Below are 21,828 nucleotides of genomic sequence, written 5' to 3'. Positions count from 1 at the left end.
CAGAGGTATTGCCTTATTATTGTAACTACAACTGAAGTTAGTGTTGTGATTTAAATATAACATTTATTTAGATCTTTTATCTAATTACATGACATATATTCAATATCTATATCACAACACTAATTTCAGGGCGGTATAAATATGTATTGTACAAATGTGTATATGCATTGTGTGTGTGTTTGTATGTACGTACGTATGTATGTATATACTGTACTATATATATATATATATATATATATATATATATATATATATATATATATATACACATAGTACAGGCCAAAAGTTTGTAAAAAGAAGTTGACTAACTTCATCAACTTGAGTCGCCTCAAACTCTTGGAGTTGGCGCTGGAAGCCCAGGTTAGGACCCGCACTGGGCCGGACCACCCTCACTGCAGCCAGAGCCTCTTTCCAGCCCAGCGTGGTCACCGTCATAATGTAGGCCACCACCAGGGTGACGCTGCGGGACACGCCTGCCAGACTGCAGCAGGGAGAGAGACACACATGGGCGTATGAGGACGTGTGAACACATCACTGCAAATAAAGCTTACAAAAAAATATGAAAACAGAAGTGTCCTGGAAACATAGGGACATAATAGGACTTTTTATTAGGCACTTGTGCACGTACAATACTTCCACACCTTGATTGTCACAGACTTGTTATTACTGTTAAAAACTCCAAATATGATCAACATTTGCATTTCAAAATATTGGAAAGGATTTTCATCATTGATGTGATATGTATATGACATTCCCCTGGCAAAATTAGACAACAAAAATATTATAAATGTCTAAATGTAATCAATTTTTTGACTGATACATTTGACAATAAAATGAGATTATTTGAGAATAACACCTACTGTAATTACATCTCATTTGTTCATGTCAATGTCAACGGTGCGATTCCCGTTTTTTTTCAAATCCAACCCAAGTCTCTTTCATATGTGGATATAAATGCCTAGAATCAAATTTCACGGTACAATATTATCACTGCGTTAAGTAGATTACGATTCAGGAGCTAAACATTTTATTAAAATCGATTATTGATGTCTATATATATATTCTGTATTTTCCGGACTATAAGGCGCACTTAAAATCCTTTTTTTCCCTCAAAAATTTGACAATGCGCCTTATAACCTGGTGCGCCTAATGTACAGAATAATTTTGGTTTTGCTTACCGACCTCGAAGCTTTTTATTTGGTACATGGTGAAATGATAAGTGTGACCAGTAGATTGGCAGTCACACATAAGAGATACGTGTAGACTGCAATATGACCCAAGTAAACAACACCAAAATGTTATATGTTCCATTGAAAATATAGAACTTTACACACGGCGCTCAAAATCTATCAAAATGTTTTAGTACGACTTTGTATCTTGAAGCGACTGTCAGAAAGCGGCTTGAAGATGATCTGTAAAAATTAATCTATGCAACATTTTGACCAAAGAACCACCATTACATGTTATGTAGACCACAATGAAGTGTTTTACATTTAGAAAAAAATTATAATAATATGACTCCTTTAATGCCACCTATAATCTGGTGCGCCTTATATATGAAAAAAGATCAAATTCATCGGCAGTGCGCTTTATAATCCGGTGCGGCCTATGGTCCGGAAAATACTGATATTGATGCAGTTTTACATTTCTTTTCCATCCATCCATCCATTTTCTACCGCTTGTCCCTTTTGGGGTCGCGGGGGGTGCTGGAGCCTATCTCAGCTGCATTCGGGCGGAAGGCGGGGTACACCCTGGACAAGTCGCCACCTCATCGCAGGGCCAACACAGATAGACATACAACATTCACACTCACATTCACACACTAGGGAACATTTAGTGTTGCCAATCAACCTATCCCCAGGTGCATGTTTTTGGAGGTGGGAGGAAGCCGGAGTACCCGGAGGGAACCCACGCAGTCACGGGGAGAACATGCAAACTCCACACAGAAAGATCCCGAGCCCGGGATTGAATTCAGGACTACTCAGGACCTTTGTATTGTGAGGCATATGCACTAACCCCTGTTGCCCACATTTCTTTTCGTTTCAATAAATAGGCGTTTATCACTTGCAACTTTAAGAAACAGTGCATTTGTAATAAGAAACAGTTAAATTAATTCCCATCACATTTATTTAATTCATGGAAATGTGTGCAAAACTGGAACATAAGTGCCCTAAAATAAAGGAGCTGGTCGGATTTTAGAACTGTCTGCATTACTTTATTTACAATAAATAAATCGATTATCGATTATTGACTTTTACTACAAATAGCATGATTACAGTTAGCATTAGTGGAAAGCCAAAATATGTGACACTGAGGTGTACACCTCAAACAATAGCATGCTAACATGCTAACTGTAATAATAAAAGTCTAAATATCTGGTCTTGTTCAAAACTTAATCGAATACAGTTTAAGGTTGTCCATCGCATTCTTATTTTATTTTTATTTTTGTTGTACTTTATATTTTACTTTTTTTGGGGGGTGGGGTGTTTGTTTTCTCATTACCTGTATTATGACTTCCCTATCAAATGAATAAATAAAAAAAAATATTTTTTTTTTTTAAAGTAGCGGCTTACAGTCCAGAATTTACAGTATGTGATCAAAAAACTGCTAAAAACAGATGCTTTACATATTTAACAATAAACTGTTGTGTTATAGTTAGAAAAAAATAAAAATAAATAATAATAAATCAAATTCTATCTATGTATCTAACATGCGTCAAGTACCTGAATATATTACAAGTTGTGTACCTGTTGAAATGCTAGCATGCTAACGTTAGAATGTACCAAAAGTACCAAAACATGACTGAGGTGTATATCTACAAAAGTCCCCAAAAAACAAAGCTATCGTATTTACGTTAAAATGCTTACAGTTATCATTCGACAAGTAACAAAATATTTGACGCTGAGGTGTAAACATGCAAAATAAGCATAAAAAAGCTAGCATGCTAACTACGGGCCGATAAAACAACTAGCTATTGGCCGCACTTTGAACACACCTGAGCTAGTCTTTTATGGGCGGAAAACAATGTCGTAGATTAAAAAATCCTTTAGCGTCGCCTGTTCCCATGCCTTAGGCCAAAGTCACAGATCAGTCCATTTTGGTTATGTCGACAACAGCTCAAGACAAAGTCAGTCAGTATAAAGCAATTAAGGCTCATTCCAATCACTGTGGGGCCTTGATGGGGCTGGAGGAGTAAATAAGCGCGGTGCTTGTAAAAATGCCAATAAACAAGCAGTGCCACAAAGTTAAGAGACAGCTCGGTCAGTCCAGTAACCAGGAAACCACAACAACGACGACGACTATTTTCCCCCACCTCCAGTGTTAAGGCCACGGCACCTTTGTTGTCCAACAAAAAAAAATGTTCTGATCGTATTTATGACTACAAACTAGGGTTGTACAGTATTGCGGTACTAATGAATCAAAAAACGGCACTGTACTCTGTTTGAAAAGAACCGGTTCGCCATATTTTCTTTTACGAGCATAACAGCGGGTCGTCGTCGTCATGTCGTGTCATTGCTGGTTTTACGAGCAGAGGAGCATGTTCGGCAGTGCACAATCACGGAGTACTTACAAGCAGACACAGAGTGTAGACAGAAAAGGGAGAATGGACGCTTTTGGCTTAAAAACTAAAGATAAAGGTGAAGTTATAACACTGAAACGCCCTCAGGAAGAGGGGCTTTAAGACATGGCTAGCTAGTTAGCGGCTAATGTCCACCCGCAGTCTGCAGTGTTTTAGCTACTTCTAAATCACTAATCCTCGCCTCCATGGCGACAAATAAAGTAAGTTTCTTACAAGTATCATCCCTGCAGGACAAGGAATAGCTAAACATGCTTCACTACACACCGTAGGAGGATACAATAGCTCATCGGCGTCACCGCTAACAAAAGCTAGCATGCCTGAATGTAAACAAATGCCATGGGTGGATCTACACCTGACATCCACTGTAATGATACCAAGTACAAGAGCGTATCTCGTCGATACTACTATGATTACATCGATATTTTTTATTGTCACAAAATCTTTTTTCCTTTTTTAAAAATTCATATTATGTTAATAAACTCAGGATATATGTCCCTGGACACATGAGGAATTTGAATATGACCAATGCATGATCCTGTAACTACTTGGTATAAAATCGAGACCTAAATTTGTGGTATCATCCAAAACTAATGTAAAGTATCAAACAACAGAAGAATAAGTGATTATTACATTTGAACAGAAGTGTAGATAGAACATGTTGAAACCGAAAATAACCAGATATTAATAGTATTAGACATCAACAGTAAGATTAGAAATCCAATTTGCTTTTGTAATGTGTACGACTAATTAGATGCACCAGCATTAACTTGTCCAAGAAATGCAAATAACCAATCAAACCTTAATAATGACAACTTACATAAACTTTACTATAAATCAGGGATTCCCAAACTGAGGTACATGTACCACTAGTGGTACGCGGGCTCCATCTAGTGGCCAAACAATCACTTGATTAAAGTACAGTGTTTTATTTTCCACTTTTCAAACACTGTGTTGTTGTTCAAACTGTGTGTAATGTTAAATATACTTGTTAAATAAAACCTCTGCCTTATTTTTAATGAATATCCAGGCCTACTATGCTACTGTATTTTGATGTTGGTCATTATTATCAGACTGACAGATGTTATTTGTGACGATGCCACATGTCGGCTGTTATCGTGATCCTACGATGCAGAAAAGGCAAGCGTTGTGCAGGCAGAAAGGCGTTTAATTGGGAACTAGGCAGCGTAAAAATAAAGGTCTAATAGCAACAGCATACTTTATAGCTCTAAAGTAGGGAATCAGGTGGACCTACATAGAATTAATTAACAATGAGGAACAAGTGTGCTGGCGGGACAAGGAACAGAAAGTAAAGGTGCTGTAAAACACAGAGACCAAACAGGAAACATTGACAAAACAAGGCGCACCGGGACAGGAAGTGATACTAAACACGTGAAAATAACCAACATAGTCTAAACTGTCATGTGAGATCATGACACTAGTATTTGTCCTGCCCACTGTAGATGCTTCAATAATATTTGTATTAAATTAGTTGTTAATTAGTCTGTAATTAGTGCAATGTCAAAAAAGACAGCTGTGACTGTAGGCAACCTCATGATGCAGTTTTTTTAATTACCTCCACAAGATGGCAGTAGCTGGATTTGAAGTACAATGGTTCCTAAACCTAAAGTACCGGTAGCAAGAGAGTGGGAAAAAAAGTTGACTTTGACTTTATATACTTAATTGTGTTTCATTCATGTATATATTAAACTAGAGATGTCCGATAATATTGGACTGCCGATATTATCGGCCGATAAATGCTTTAAAATGTAATATCGGAAATTATCGGTATCAGTTTCAAAAAGTAAAATTTATGACTTTTTAAAACGCCGCTGTACAGAGTGGCACAATCACAAAATATCTACGGCTTTTCACACAAACAAATGAATGCAAGGCGTACTCGGTCAACAGCCATACAGGTCACACTGAGGGTGGCCGTATAAACAACTGTAACACTGTTACAAATATGCGCCACACTGTGAACCCACACCAAACAAGAATGACAAACACATTTCGGGAGAACATCCGCACCGCACCGCAACACAACATAAACACAACAGAACAAATACCCAAAACCCCTTGCAGCACTAACTCTTCCGGGACGCTATAATATACACCCCCCCGCTACTCCCTAACCCCCCCCCCCCCCCCCCAACATCAACCCCGCCCACCTCAACCTCCTCATGCTCTCTCAGGGAGAGCATGTCCCAAATTCCAAGCTGCTGTTTTGAGGCACGTTAAAAAAAATAATGCACTTTGTGACTTCAATAATAAATATGGCAGTGCCATTTTGGCATTTTTTTCCATAACTTGAGTTGATTTATTTTGGAAAACCTTGTTATATTGTTTAATGCATCCAGCCTGCATCACAACAAAATTAGGCATAATTATGTGTTAATTCCACGACTGTATATATCGTATCGGTTGATATCGGAATCGGTAATTAAGAGTTGGACAATATCGGAATATCGGATATCGGCAAAAAAGCCATTATCGGACATCTCTAGATTAAACCACATCCAATTGTATTTACAATCCGTAAAGTATGTGAAAATACCGTCTAAACATCACAAAATACCACAAATTACGTCGGCCATTCTGAATATTCTGCTCCGAATATCTTCAGCAGTAACGCTTCTGCACTCTGACCATATTATCAGATCAGTCATACTGGAAATACACAAAAGTTGTAAAGAAATGTGCTGTTTATCATTCACAATGCTTATGTAAGACAAGAACACATATGCTTGGCTTTTTTATGTATTCAAAATTGTAAATAAATAGCTGACAATTGTGTCAACATATCGAGTGTCCTCTGTTGCACCCATTAGACTCTCCAAAAAACATCCAATAATACTCCATTTACATGTCCTGACCTGAAAATTAACCAAATATGAGTGATATTGTTATTATAATCGCCAATGCAGACAGCCTGTTTTAGCGGAGCATTGATAGTCGTGAGCTAATGCTAGCTTACGCTGCTATTGTTGACGGCTGCTTCTGCTTCGTCTCAAACTTGCTAAAAGTCAATTCTAGATTATAGTAACGCATCTCTCACCAGATAGTAGACAAATGTGGCCATGGAACGAAAGGCTGGTCGACTTTGACATCCCCCGAGATGGTGAAAAAGACCTCGTTTCGGCTACTTTTTTTAACCCTTTTTAAGGATTGCGATTGAATCTTAATCAACGGGATTGTGTGAGTGGCTCGTCGGTCGGCATCATGGAAAATTGTACAGTAAGTGTTTGTTTTATCATGTTTAATTATGGTTTGTATCAGTCTTTCCAAGATTTCCCAGGTTTTAAACCAAAGGCCGTGGGCTGAGCCAGGACAGGTGGTGTACTTTGAAACGCACTTCCGACTCCAACTTAAGTTTTTCAAAAATAGCTTTATTTGCAAAAAAGGTGTTCATTCCATGCACATCCAAAGTGAACGAAAACTAGTTTAGCTGCATACAAAGCTATAAACAAAAAATTAAGGCTCAGGTGTTGCATTAGAAGTGGTCAAAAACTGTTTTCACCGCCAGTCTCTCAACCCGACAATTTTTGTCCAATCAATTTCACCTGTGCGCCCCTATATGCTATCGTCACAGGTGCTGTAAATGCCATCCATCCATCTTCTTCCGCTTATCCGAGGTCGGGTCGCGGGGGCAGCAGCCTAAGCAGGGAAGCCCAGACTTCCCTCTCCCCAGCCACTTCGTCCAGCTCCTCCCGGGGGATCCCGAGGCGTTCCCAGGCCAGCCGGGAGACATAGTATTCCCAACGTGTCCTGGGTCTTCCTCGTGGCCTCCTACCGGTCGGACATGCCCTAAACACCTCCTTAGGGAGGCGCTCGGGTGGCATCCTGACCAGATGCCCGAACCACCTCATCTGGCTCCTCTCGATGCGGAGGAGCAGCGGCTTTACTTTGAGCTCCCCCCGGATGGCAGAGCTTCTCACCCTATCTCTAAGGGAGAGCCCCGCCACCCGGCGGAGGAAACTCATTTCGGCCGCTTGTACCCGTGATCTTGTCCTTTCGGTCATAACCCAAAGCTCATGACCATAGGTGAGGATGGGAACGTAGATCGACCGGTAAATTGAGAGCTTTGCCTTCCGGCTCAGCTCCTTCTTCACCACAACGGATCGATACAGCGTCCGCATTACTGAAGACGCCGCACCGATCCGCCTGTCGATCTCACGATCCACTCTTCCCTCACTCGTGAACAAGACTCCGAGGTACTTGAACTCCTCCACTTGGGGCAAGATCTCCTCCCCAACCCGGAGATGGCACTCCACCCTTTTCCGGGCGAGAACCATGGACTCGGACTTGGAGGTGCTGATTCTCATCCCAGTCGCTTCACACTCAGCTGCGAACCGATCCAGTGAGAGCTGAAGATCCTGGCCAGATGAAGCCATCAGGACCAAATCATCTGCAAAAAGCAGAGACCTAATCCTGCAGCCACCAAACCGGATCCCCTCAACGCCTTGACTGCGCCTAGAAATTCTGTCCATAAAAGTTATGAACAGAATCGGTGACAAAGGGCAGCCTTGGCGGAGTCCAACCCTCACCGGAAACGTGTCCGACTTACTGCCGGCAATGCGAACCAAGCTCTGACACTGATCATACAGGGAGCGGACCGCCACAATCAGACAGTCCGAAACCCCATACTCTCTGAGCACTCCCCACAGGACTTCCCGAGGGACACGGTCGAATGCCTTCTCCAAGTCCACAAAGCACATGTAGACTGGTTGGGCAAACTCCCATGCACCCTCAAGGACCCTGCCGAGAGTATAGAGTTGGTCCACAGTTCCACGACCAGGACGAAAACCACACTGTTCCTCCTGAATCCGAGGTTCGACTATCCGGCGTAGCCTCCTCTCCAGTACACCTGAATAGACCTTACCGGGAAGGCTGAGGAGTGTGATCCCACGATAGTTAGAACACACCCTCCGGTTCCCCTTTTTAAAGAGAGGAACCACCACCCCGGTCTGCCAATCCAGAGGTACTGCCCCCGATGTCAATGCGATGCTGCAGAGTCTTGTCAACCAAGACAGCCCTACAGCATCCAGAGCCTTAAGGAACTCCGGGCGGATCTCATCCACCCCCGGGGCCTTGCCACCGAGGAGCTTTTTAACTACCTCAGCAACCTCAGCCCCAGAAATAGGAGAGCCCACCACAGATTCCTCAGGCACTGCTTCCTCATAGGAAGACGTGTTGGTGGGATTGAGGAGGTCTTCGAAGTATTCCCTCCACCGATCCACAACTTCCGCAGTCGAGGTCAGCAGAACACCATCCGCACCATACACGGTGTTGGCACTGCACTGCTTCCCCTTCCTGAGGCGGTGGATGGTGGTCCAGAATCGCTTCGAAGCCGTCCGGAAGTCGTTTTCCATGGCTTCCCCGAACTCCTCCCATGTCCGAGTTTTTGCCTCCGCGACCGCTGAAGCCGCACACCGCTTGGCCTGTCGGTACCTGTCCGCTGCCTCAGGAGTCCCATGAGCCAAAAGAACCCGATAGGACTCCTTCTTCAGCTTGACGGCATCCCTCACCGCCGGTGTCCACCAACGGGTTCTAGGATTACCGCCACGACAGGCACCAACTACCTTGCGGCCACAGCTCCAATCAGCCGCCTCGACAATAGAGGTGCGGAACATGGTCCACTCGGACTCAATGTCCAGCACCTCCCTCGTGACATGTTCAAAGTTCTTCCGGAGGTGGGAATTGAAACTCTCTCTGACAGGAGACTCTGCCAGACGTTCCCAGCAAACCCTCACAATGCGTTTGGGCCTGCCAGGTCTGTCCGGCATCCTCCCCCACCATCGCAGCCAACTCACCACCAGGTGGTGATCGGTAGAAAGCTCCGCCCCTCTCTTCACCCGAGTGTCCAAAACATGAGGCCGCAAATCCGATGACACAACTACAAAGTCGATCATAGAACTGCGGCCTAGGGTGTCCTGGTGCCAAGTGCACATATGGACACCCTTATGCTTGAACATGGTGTTCGTTATGGACAATCCGTGACGGGCACAAAAGTCCAATAACAAAACACCACTTGGGTTCAGATCCGGGCGGCCATTCTTCCCAATCACGCCTCTCCAGGTTTCACTGTCGTTGCCAATATGAGCGTTGAAGTCCCCCAGTAGAACGAGGGAATCACCCGGGGGAGCACTCTCAAGTACTCCCTCGAGTGAATCCAAAAAGGGTGGGTACTCTGAGCTGCTGTTTGGCGCGTAAGCACAAACAACAGTCAGGACCCGTCCCCCCACCCGAAGGCGGAGGGAAGCTACCCTCTCGTCCACCGGGTTGAACTCCAACATGCAGGCTCTGAGCCGGGGGGCAACAAGAATTGCCACCCCAGCCCGTCGCCTCTCACTGCTGGCAACGCCAGAGTGGAAGAGAGTCCAGCCCCTCTCGAGAGAACTGGTTCCAGAGCCCTTGCTGTGCGTCGAGGTGAGTCCGACTATATCCAACCGGAACTTCTCTACCTCGCGCACTAGCTCAGGCTCCTTCCCCCCCAGCGAGGTGACGTTCCACGTCCCAAGAGCTAGCTTCTGTAGCCGAGGATCAGACCGCCAAGTGCCCTGCCTTCGGCTACCGCCCAGCTCACATTGCACCCGACCTCTATGGCCCCTGCTATGGGTGGTGAGCCCATTGGAGGGGGGACCCACGTTGCCTCTTCGGGCTGTGCCCGGCCGGGCCCCATGGGGACAGGCCCGGCCACCAGGCGCTCGCCATCGTGCCCCAACTCCGGGCCTGGCTCCGGAGGGGGGCCCCGGTGACCCGCGTCCGGGCGAGGGAAATCTGAGTCTCGGTTCTTGCATTTCCATAGAAGTCTTCGAGCTGCTCTTTGTCTGATCCCTCACCTAGGACCTGTTTGTCTTGGGAGACCCTACCAGGGGGCATGGAAGCCCCCGGACAACATAGCTCCTAGGATCATTGGGACACGCAAACTCCTCTACCACGTTAAGGTGGCAGCTCAGAGAGGAGGTGCTGTAAATGACGCTTTATAATTCAATGAATTAACTTGCAGTATGTCAAAACATATTTTCATGGCAATTCAAAAAATAAATAATTTAACTTAATAATATATGCAGTACTTGAGAAATATAAATAACACAAACATGGCTACCACAACCATAATGAGAGAAATTAAGGTGCAGTAGCACAGAAGGCCCAAGTATTCATCAAACTCCACCACAATGGCCAACACCAAAGCGCAGTAGCGTAATAGGCCCAAGCATTCATCAAGCAACAAATAAATAATGTATTTAACTTAATAATATATGCAGGACTACAGAAATATAAATAACACAAAATAGCTACCACATGGTTAGTTGTATATTTAGCACTTAGTAATGCTGCAGATGCTAGTGTCAAAAACATATTTTTCCCCAGAGTAATCGTTCTTAGCTTTTACAAACTCTGCTTGATTAGCATTGTTGTTGATGAGGAAGGGATCTGTGGTTGATATTGCATTATCTTTTAAAATGGCTCGGGAATCTCCCTGAGATTGATAGTATTCTGATCATATCTATTTATTCCCAAACTGTGGAAGTATTTTGGTGTCATAAATCAAACAACGTCAATATAGACGCTGTCGTGACATAGCTAGTTTTACGAGTAGAGGAGCATGTTCGGCAGCGTACAGTCACAGAGTACTTACAAGCAGACACAGTGTGTAGACAGAAAAGGGAGAACGGACGCATTTTGACTTAAAAACTAACGATAAAGGTGAAGTTATAACACTGAAACGCCCTCAGGAAGAGGGGCTTTAAGACATGGCTAGCTAGTTAGCAGCTGACGTCCATCCGCAGTGTTTTAGCTACTTCTAAATGACTAATCCTCGCCTCCATGGCGACAAGTAAAGTAAGTTTCTTACAAGTATTATCCCTGCAGGACGAGGTATAGGTAAACATGCTTCACTACACACCGTAGGAGGATACAATAGCTCACCGGCGTCACCGCTAACAAAAGCTAGCGTGCCTGAATGTAAACAAACGCCATGGGTGGATCTACACCTGACATCCACTGTAATGATACCAAGTATAACAGCGTATTTAGTCGATACTACTATTATTACATCAATATTTTTTATCGTCACAAAATCTTTTTTCTTTTTTTTCTAATTCATCATATGTTTATAAACTCAGGAAATACGTCCCTGGACACATGAGGACTTTGAATATGACCAATGTATGATCCTGTAACTACTTGGTATCGGATTCATACCCAAATATGTGGTATCCTCCAAAACTAATGTAAAGTATCTAACAACAGAATAATAAGTGATTACTACATTTTAACAGAAGTGTAGATAGAACATGTTAAAACAGAAAATAACCAGATATTAACAGTAAATACCTACTCGGTGGCCTTGTGGTTAGAGTGTCCGCCCTGAGATCGGTAGGTTGTGAGTTCAAATCCCGGCCGAGTCATACCAAAGACTATAAAAATGGGACCCATTACCTCCCTGCTTGGCACTCAGCATCAAGGGTTGGAATTGGGGGTTAAATCACCAAAAATGATTCCCGGGCGCAGCCACCGCTGCTGCCCACTGCTCCCCTCACCTCCCAGGGGGTGATCAAGGGTGATGGGTCAAATGCAGAGAATAATTTCGCCACACCTAGTGTGTGTGTGACAATCATTGGTACTTTAACTTTAACTTTTAACTTTAAATGAACAAGTAGATTAATAATCATTTTTTACAGCTTCTCTTTAATAATTTTGAGAAAATAATAGAATGATAAATGACACAATGGTTTAAATGTAACTTAGATATTGGGTTTCACTATGTAAAGCGTTTTGAGTCACTGGAGAAAAGCCCTATATAAATATAATTCACTTCACTTCACAATATGTTACTGCATACGTCAGCAGACTAATTAGGAGCCTTAGATTGCTTACTTACTAAGACAAGTTGTCTTGTATGTTCACTATTTTATTTAAGGACAACATTGCAATAAGAAAAATATGTTTAATGTACTCTACGATTTTTTTTGTTAAAATAAAGCCAATAATGCCATTTTTTGTGGTGGCCTTTATTTACAAAATTATCTAAATATATATTGGTACCGGTACTAAAATATTGGTATCGGGACAACCCTACTCACCGAAAAATACTGGGTTAAAAAATAACCCAATTTTAACCCAACTGCTGGTTCAAAAAAGGACGAGCCCCTTATTTGAGTTATTTTAACTCAACATTTTGGGTTAATTTTTTCAACCCAACTTTTGCGCTGAATTATTTAACCCAAAAGTTGAGTTATGCTAACTCCATGTTGGTTATTCCTAACCCAACTATTGGGTTGTGCAATTTAGTGCTCCTTGACCCAATAGTTGGTTAAGAATTATAAATGTTACTGCTGGTTTGTCCTACTCCTTCCCAACTACTGATCAAAATAATTTTTATTCCATTAAAATATACTCAAAAGCAAGATATGAGTGACTTTTTTTACAAGAATTGCCGTGTAAGGTCATAGTAGTCCTATACAGCATGCTCATATATGTTCATGTACATAAGATGTGTGATTGCAAATAATGTTAATGAGATTAATCCCAAATAAAATTCCCTTCAAGAAAAAAGTTACTTTTTAATTTAAAAAAAGCCTTCTACCCAAACATGCGTTACTCATTGAAAAACAACCCAAAAATGGTTCATAACTTTGAAAACCCAGAAATTTAGTTAAAACAATACCCTTATAACCCAAAAAACGGATTGCTCTTCATAAAAATAACTCCAAAATTTAACCCAACACTCGCAACTCATAAATTGGGTTATCAAAATAACCCAGCATTTTTTAGTTTATACTCTGCATCACTGGCACATGCAGAGTCCTATGCACGAAATGAAGTGTGGTGTACATTTATATTTGAACACAGTGATGGAGGACATGTCGTATAACAACAACAACAACAACAAGTGTGTGTGTTACCAGTGAACCAGGCAGCCTTCTCCTTTCATCCGGGACTCGTGCATAAACGTGATACTTTGTTTAAAATGCTGAGTCCTGTGGAGAACAACAACAAAAAATGTTTACTGTACTATTGCATATCGTGGTGGTTCTCGTGGATGCTTTGCACCTGATTTTTCAAACTGGGAAGAAGGGTGTGTTCATAGCGGAGTCATACGGTCGTGGTCATATGTTTACATACACTTGTAAAGAACATAATGTCATGGCTGTCTTGAGTTTCCAATAATTTCTACAACTCTTATTTTTTTGTGATAGAGTGATTGGAGCACATACTTGGTGTTCCTAGGATTAAAGGCCTCACCTTTTCTCCTCCAAACATATTACTGGGTATTGTGGCCAAGCAGCTCAATTTTTGTTTCAGCTGACATCACATGGACAAAGATAAGACTTTCTGGAGGAAGGTTCTGTGGTCAGATGAAACAAAAATTGAGCTGTTTGGCCACAATACCCAGCAATATGTTTGGAGGAGAAAAGGCGAGGCCTTTAATCCCAGGAACACCAGGCCTACCGTTAAGCATGGTGGTGGTAGTATTATGCTCTGGGTCTGTTTTGCTGCCAATGGAACGGGTGCTTTACAGACAGTAAATGGGACAATGAAAAAAGAAGATTACCTCCAAATTCTTCAGGACAACCTAAAATCATCAGCCCAGAGGTTGGGTCTTGGGCGCAGTTGGGTGTTCCAACAGGACAATGACCTCAAACACACTTCAAAAGTGGTAAAGAAATGGCTAAATCAGGCTAGAATTAAGGTTTTAGAATGGCCTTCCCAAAGTCCTGACTTAAACATGTGGACAATGCTGAAGAAACAAGTCTATGTCAGAAAACCAACAAATTTAGCTGCACCAATTTTGTCAAGAGGAGTGGTCAAAAATTCAACCAGAAGCTTGCCAGAAGCTTGTGGATGGCTACCATAAGCGCCTTATTGTAGTGAAACTTGCCAAGGAACATGTAACCAAATATTTACATTGCTGTATGTATACTTTTGACCCAGCAGATGTGGTCACATTTTCAGTAGACCCATAATAAATTCATAAAAGAACCAAACTTCATGAATGTATTTTGTGACCAACAAGTATGTGCTCCAATCACTCTATCACAATTAAATAAGAGTTGTAGAAATTATTGGAAACTCAAGACAGCCATGAAATTATGTTCTTTACAAGTGTATGTAAACTTTTGACCACGACTGTACCGCACACGTTGAAATAGGGCAATGTGTGTAGATAGATGCATGACCACATGCATGGCTATGTGAAGTGGGTGCATATAAATAGCTCCGACTATCCTGCTAAACTGTGCAACTTCTTTGTCGATGCCTCTGTACGCATTGTTAAAAGTGAGCTTGTAGAGGCATAACATTTCCCAGGCTGGCATGAAGGAACACAACCTCACACCCACATTGCTTCTCTGTCTTTTCTTCTTCTGCCACGCACAATTTCGGTACTCACAGGTTCTGCGTGGGCAGGTCGGCCGCTGAAATGCAGAGATAGGTCATCTCCTGCGGGACAGAGCGCACGAGTTACCTGATTGCCGCAATTAGCAGAGATCCAACAGGACATTCTAGTGATCGCACCAAGACACATTTTGAGTGTAAACAATGACATTTGGGCTAATGTCTTTGATGGATTAACTTCCTGGAGAACCTGACAGACTGGAATGTTCCCTCCTGCCATGTGTGCAGAGTGCAGGGCCCTGCTTTAATGTGAATGGATAATAATATGGAGGCTTCACCTGGAGGATGGGTGCTGCAGTGTCATGAATGGACAGGATGTGGGTGATGTTGTTCCTGGCTAACTGTTCTCGGTCTCTCGCGTCTGGCAAAAACAAACCAAACTGTAAACCAAGCATACACTGTCAGATTAAAACTTACCTCTGAAATTCCCCAAGTATAAGTCAGGCAGGACCTATGGAAGGGGAAAAGAGACCCTGAAGGCATCACTGAAGGGCTTCAACAGCTGAGCAGACAGCTGCCACATAGCACACAACTTAATACTTAGTCCCATTTTAACAACATTTGTATATAGTTTTTTTTTTAAAGTGGAGAATGTTATGATGTTAAGTATTCCATCAAAAATTCACTATATGTTAACAAAAAACACGATATTAATAAATCATAAACGTACCTTGTTGATGCCATTGCCCATGTCGACAGGGGGGAAAAAATACAAACTCACTAGCGGAAAATAAATATAACACTGGACTGAGTCCCAAAATGCCACCTAGTTTGGTTACATACTCGCCCAGTGGGTGAAGTGAGCGAGTCGATCAAGAACGCAGCTCTTCTGCTCGCGGTGCATCATGGGAGTTGTAGTGTTAGTTATTATTTAGACACGACCATTCATACTCATCAATTTACTCGCATTACTGCTATTGAGTGGGTTTTTTTGTTTGTTTGTTTTGTTTTTTGTATATTGGCACCCTTTTAAATCATTTGAAATAATCTGTAGCTGTACATTACTGAGAAGGGGGAACATATACATACATACATAAATACATACATACACATATGTATATATACATATATAAATATATATACATATATACATACATATGTTTATATATGTACATATACACATACATACATATATATGTGTATATGTATATATGTATGTATGTGTATATGTATATATATGTATGTAGGTATGTTTTCCCCCTTCTCAGTAATTTACAGCTACAGATTATTTAAAATGATTTCCTGTATCAGAATCAGAATCAAAATACATTTATTGTCATTGTATGGAAACAACGAAATTGAACAGCAATCCAGCTCAGTGCTTTTAAAACAACCTACATAAAATAGTCTTAAAACAACAAACAATATTCCATCCATCCATCCATTTTTTACCGCTTGTCCCTTTCGGGGTCGCGGGGGGTCGCTGGAGCCTATCTCAGCTGCATTCGGGCAGAATAATAATTTAAAAAAAATTAAAAACATAATGAGATATTAAAAACATATTGCACAGCAGATCTCTATCAGAGGTAACAGATTATACATACAGTATATATATATATATATATATATATATATATATATATATATATATATATATATATATATGTAGTATAGTACAGGAAATAATTATAAATAATATGTAGCTGTACTTCTCAGTAATTTACAGCTACAGATTATTTCAAATTATTTCCTGTACTGTACACTATATATACATATACATATATATATATATATATATATATATATATATATATATATATATATATATATATGTATATATATATATATATATATATATATATATATATATATATATATATATACACACACAGTATAGTACAGGAAATAATTTTAATCAATATGTAGCTGTACATTACTGAGAAGGGGGAACATTTTATATATATATATATATATATATATATATATATACACATATATATGTATATATATATATATATATATATATATATATATATATATATATATATATATATATATATATATATATATATATATATATACATACAGTAATGTGTACATATATATACATATATGTTCCCCCTTCTCAGCAATGTACAGCTACAGATTATTTAAAATGATTTCCTGTACTATACTGTGTGTGTGTATATAAATGTATATATATGTGTATATATATATATATATATATATATATATATATATACACATACATACATACATACATACATACATACATATATATATATATATATATATATATATATATATATATATATATATATATATATATATATATATATATATATATATATATATATATATATATATATATATATATAATTCCCAAAACTGAGTATATATTTTCACATTTTACTTTCATGAGAGAAACGGATTTGGGACCTAAGGATATATAGTACAGGCCAAAAGTTTGGACACACTTTCTCATTGAATGCGTTTTCTTTATGTTCATGACTATTTACATTGTAGATTGTCACTGAAGGCATCAAAACTAGGAATGAACACATGTGGAATTATGTACTTAACAAAAAAAGATGAAATAACTGAAAACATGTTTTATAGTCTAGTTTCTTCAAAATAGCCATCATTTGCTCTGATTACTGCTTTGCACACTCTTGGCATTCTCTCCATGGGCTTCAAGAGGTAGTCACCTGAAATGGTTTTCACTTCACAGGTGTCATAGTTTTGATTCCTTCAGTGACAATCTACAATGTAAATAGTCATGAACATAAAGAAAACACATTGAAATGAGAAGGTGTGTCCAAAATTTTGGCCTGTACTGTATATATAAAACAGTCTGCATAATAGCTTTGTATATGACAAACCATCAAATTACTAGCATAGTTTTGTTCTTTACTTTTTTTTGAGGGTGGTATTTTTACTTTTTACCTTTTAAAAATACACATACCTTCCTGTAATTTCCCCTCTGCAATATTACAACTTTAAGTCCATTTATAGTTTGACTCTATTTTTGTACTAATATAACTTTTTTCCACAACCAACATTCCAAAAAGTGCAGCCCTATTGTTAGTTTTGTTTGTATCTAATACAAATTATTATAAAAAATGTTTATGTCTATAATATTTCAACATTATGCATGTGAAAGTACTTTCTCTCTCATATTATGACTTTATCATTGTAAGAGTACACCGTTTTGGTCTGAATGTTAAGACGTTATTCTCTTAATATTTAGACTTTGTTTTTGTACATTGATTGATTTATTGAAACTTGTATTAGTAGATTGCACAGTACAGTACATATTTCGTACAATTGACCACTAAATGGTAACACCCGAATAAGTTTTTCAACTTGTCGGGGTCCACATTAATCAATTCATGGTACAATTACTGCTCTTTTTTATTTATATTGTTTTTGATGTTGTCGTCTTATTTTGTTCAATTATAATTTTAGAATAAGCTGAAGGTCAACAACCACCACAAAGAGTCCCTGACCCCACTTTGGACTTCCATTCCATGACGTAACTGACACATTATAATTGGTGATCACACTACAACCGCTAGAGGGCGACATTGTCCCATGACAAATCAAATCTGTAGGAACACAAACATACAACTATTGTGTGGTGCAGGCTGACCCACATAAATAGTTGAAGATTGTTTTATTTCATTTAAATGCGTCAGTTATAAAAGACGACGTCGGAAACGTTAGGATAAAATCTATCTTTTTATGTCAAAGTTCAAGAAAAGGTTGTTTGAATTAAATTAAGAATGTGTAACACAACAAACACCCCCTTGCAAAAGAGGCAAAATGGTTATTCCCGTATGGTAGAGGCAAACAGAGCATGACGTCATCAAAGCTCACGTTTTATGCATTCACACACACCGACAACATTTGCATCTCATAAAGCACATACTTGTGGTGCGTTCAAGGAACCTTGAAAAAAGTTGGAAACAGATCGAGTCGTGATTAGTATTGAAAGACAGTGGAGGCTTAACCCCCAGTAGATGGACTAATAATAATTATGACAGTGATGTATTACTATGATTATTATTATCCCATGATGATAATCCTACATGAACATAAATTTAACATTATTATTTATAATCATATTTCATTGAACAACGACAGGTTGTATAATCATCAAAACTTACATTCTGGCTACTTTATGTAAATTTGTCGTCACTATTCAATGAAAAAATTTAAATAATCATTATAATACAACAGCAAATAATTTAGGTTTTTTTTAGAATATGTTAGGGAGCTTCTAGCGCCCCCGAAAATGCCTAATAAAACACATTATTGATGAAACTGAGACACAAACATCATGTAAATATTATGGGCTTTCCACCTACTGTGCTATGGGTTATCACGTTATCAATGGTCCCTCGCCATATCGCGCTTAAAAGTTTCTATCGCAGATTTTATTTCATTTTGTTCATGTTTTCATGTTTGTTGTACGTACTTTTGGCTTAAATTAAGCATTCTCGAGCATAAAAATAGCTAACTCAACTAAAAAGTACTACATTAGTATTGGCCACTGGATCAGACCTAACCAATCAGAGCTTGCTCTTCAGTATCGTGGCCACTGATTGGCTCAGCAACAAGCAGCGGAACTATTTTGGATTAAAGGAGTGTAGCTGAGATAGGCTCCAGCGCCCCCCGCGACCCCAAAGGGAATAAGCGGTAGAAAATGGATGGATGGATGGCTGGATGGAGTGTAAAGGTGACAATATGGGTGTTGTTTCAGTTCGAGAAAACTCTCATAATTTAAAAAAAAAAAAAAACGTATTTAGAAGGCTGTAAAAAGTTTTTTATGCTCTATCTATAAAAATGTTGACTTATAATTAATCATTTGTTCCTAAAGCCAGCCCTGGAACTAATTAACAGCGATAGACATGCAAGTGGGAACTGGTTTACAATCACATAATCTAAATATGTTCATTCAATCTTTAAAAAGTCAAAATCCTAAGCAAGGTGTGTTTTAAAAAGCTACTTTCAAACAAATGAGGCCAATAATAAGTGTTTAATGTCTAATAATAATAATTAAGTTATATTAAAGACTATACATGCCAACCTTGAGACCTCCGATTTCGGGAGATGGGGTGGGGGGTCGGGGGTGGGGTGGGGCGTGTTTGGGGTCGGGGCGTGGTTAAGAGGGGAGGAGTATATTGTCAGCTAGAATTCACGATTCTACATCCTGAAAATATGCAAACAAAATTGTGTTTAGATAATTGATACTTCAAACTTGCATAAATAAATCGTAAGGAATTTAACATAACTTGGCTTCTGAGAGCTTCAAAATGTAATGAATAAAATGCTAAAGTTGTTGATAAACAAGCAATTATTTTAATAATTAAATATGGTCATTTTAAATGAATTATTATGATCATTTAAAATTAATTATTTCAAAATGTTTATTTTAATGTATAATTCTATGGCTGCATGTAATAAGGAGTCAGAAAAAATACAAAGAAAAATACAATTAATTTTGATGTTTTTAGCAAAATATAGTAAAAATGTATTTATTTATTTTTTTTAAATTTTAATTAATAGATATATTTATTTTTAGGTAAGATAAACGTAATAATACCATTCATCTCTAGTCTGGATGATTTAGTTCTTGTCACCCTGTTGTCCTCCCGTCGTGAAAAAGGCTGTCCTCACTCAGGTCCGCATGGAGCTGGAAATATTCTCCCGAAAATCTCCCGATTTTCAGCCGTAGCTGGAGGCCACGCCCCCTCCAGCTCCGGCTGAAAATCGGGAGATTTTCGGGAGAATATTTGTCCCGGGAGGTTTTCGGGAAAGGCGCTGAATTTCGGGAGTCTCCCGGAAAATTCGGGAGTGTTGGCAAGTATGTTAAAGACTTTAAATGGGACCGAAGCTCTTTGCTGGTGTGTTTGTGATGTTAGATAGCAAAATGCATAAAGTAGATGACAAAATGATAATAAAAACTTATACTAAACACCGCACTGAGGTATGCACTATAACAGGGGTCGGCAACCCAAAATGTTCAAAGAGCCATATTGGACCAAAAATACAAAAGAAAATCTGTCTGGCGCTGCAAAAAATAAAAAGCGTTTCTACAAGTGATATAATGAAGTCAACACATGATACAAGTGTCTATATTAGCTATAATAGCCTACTATCAAAATGACTTTGTATCGCAGGCTGACACAAATCTTTGTTGACAGAAATGTTGTAATGTAATATTTATTCTACACATTTTTACAACATTGGAAAACATTACTTAAACTTCTCAGGGGGTAAGATAACTCCTCTAAATGACTGTCTTAGAATGTGTGTGTCCAAGTTAAAAGAAAACGACAGGCTATCTTCTCCTACTCAGTGGCCTATTGGTTAGAGTGTCTGCCCTGAGATCGGTAGGTAGTGAGTCCAAACCCTGGCAGAGTCATACCAAAGACTATAAAAATGGGACACATTACCTCCACATTACCTCTCAGCATCAAGAGTTGGAATTGGGGGTTAAATCACCAAAAATGCTTCCCGGGTGTGGCCACCACTTCTCGCCTCACCTCCCAAGGGGTGATCAAGGGTGATGGGTCAAATGCAGAGAATACTTTTGCCACACCTAGTGTGTGTGTGTGTGTGTGTGTGTGTGTGTGTGTGTGTGTGTGTGTGTGTGTGTGTGCGTGCGTGTGTGTGACAATCGTTGGTACTTTAATTGTATTTCCCTTTCTCTATTGTATTTCCTACAATGTATTAAAACATGTCCTACACTTTCTATCTGATGACAATAGTCACACAGTCCTGTATTATGTTTCCTATCAATGTCAATGAACTATTTAGATATGTATGTCCTAATCTCATTCTAGTAATAATATCTTCCTTCCTTCCTATTTATATTCCCTCCTCTCATTACACATACTCTC

The 21,828-nt window shown here is 39.6% G+C and overlaps 1 protein-coding gene across 3 annotated transcripts in view; it reads right to left on the bottom strand.

Moving 5' to 3' along the window:
• The window catches only part of dusp22b (dual specificity phosphatase 22b), a 30,498-nt gene extending 14,725 nt beyond the window's left edge, over positions 1 to 15,773 (bottom strand). For 2 of the 3 annotated variants that reach the window (XM_061979806.1, XM_061979805.1), the window contains exons 1-6: positions 15,651 to 15,773; positions 15,398 to 15,431; positions 15,259 to 15,341; positions 14,976 to 15,025; positions 13,489 to 13,563; positions 310 to 481 (exon numbers count right to left, since the gene is read on the bottom strand). In XM_061979806.1, the coding sequence (XP_061835790.1) occupies positions 310 to 481; positions 13,489 to 13,563; positions 14,976 to 15,025; positions 15,259 to 15,341; positions 15,398 to 15,431; positions 15,651 to 15,671 (435 nt within the window). In that variant the 5' untranslated portion in view covers positions 15,672 to 15,773. Of the gene's footprint in view, positions 1 to 309; positions 482 to 13,488; positions 13,564 to 14,975; positions 15,026 to 15,258; positions 15,361 to 15,397; positions 15,432 to 15,650 lie in introns of all 3 variants that reach the window. The other variant, XM_061979807.1, reaches the window with a different exon arrangement.
• Between the last annotated feature and the right edge of the window lie 6,055 nt (positions 15,774 to 21,828).

This window comes from Nerophis lumbriciformis, linkage group LG19 (assembly GCF_033978685.3).
Source record: "Nerophis lumbriciformis linkage group LG19, RoL_Nlum_v2.1, whole genome shotgun sequence".
Lineage (NCBI taxonomy): Eukaryota > Metazoa > Chordata > Actinopteri > Syngnathiformes > Syngnathidae > Nerophis > Nerophis lumbriciformis.
Note: the sequence above shows the minus strand (reverse complement) of the source record. Positions and strands in the feature narration are given on the sequence as shown.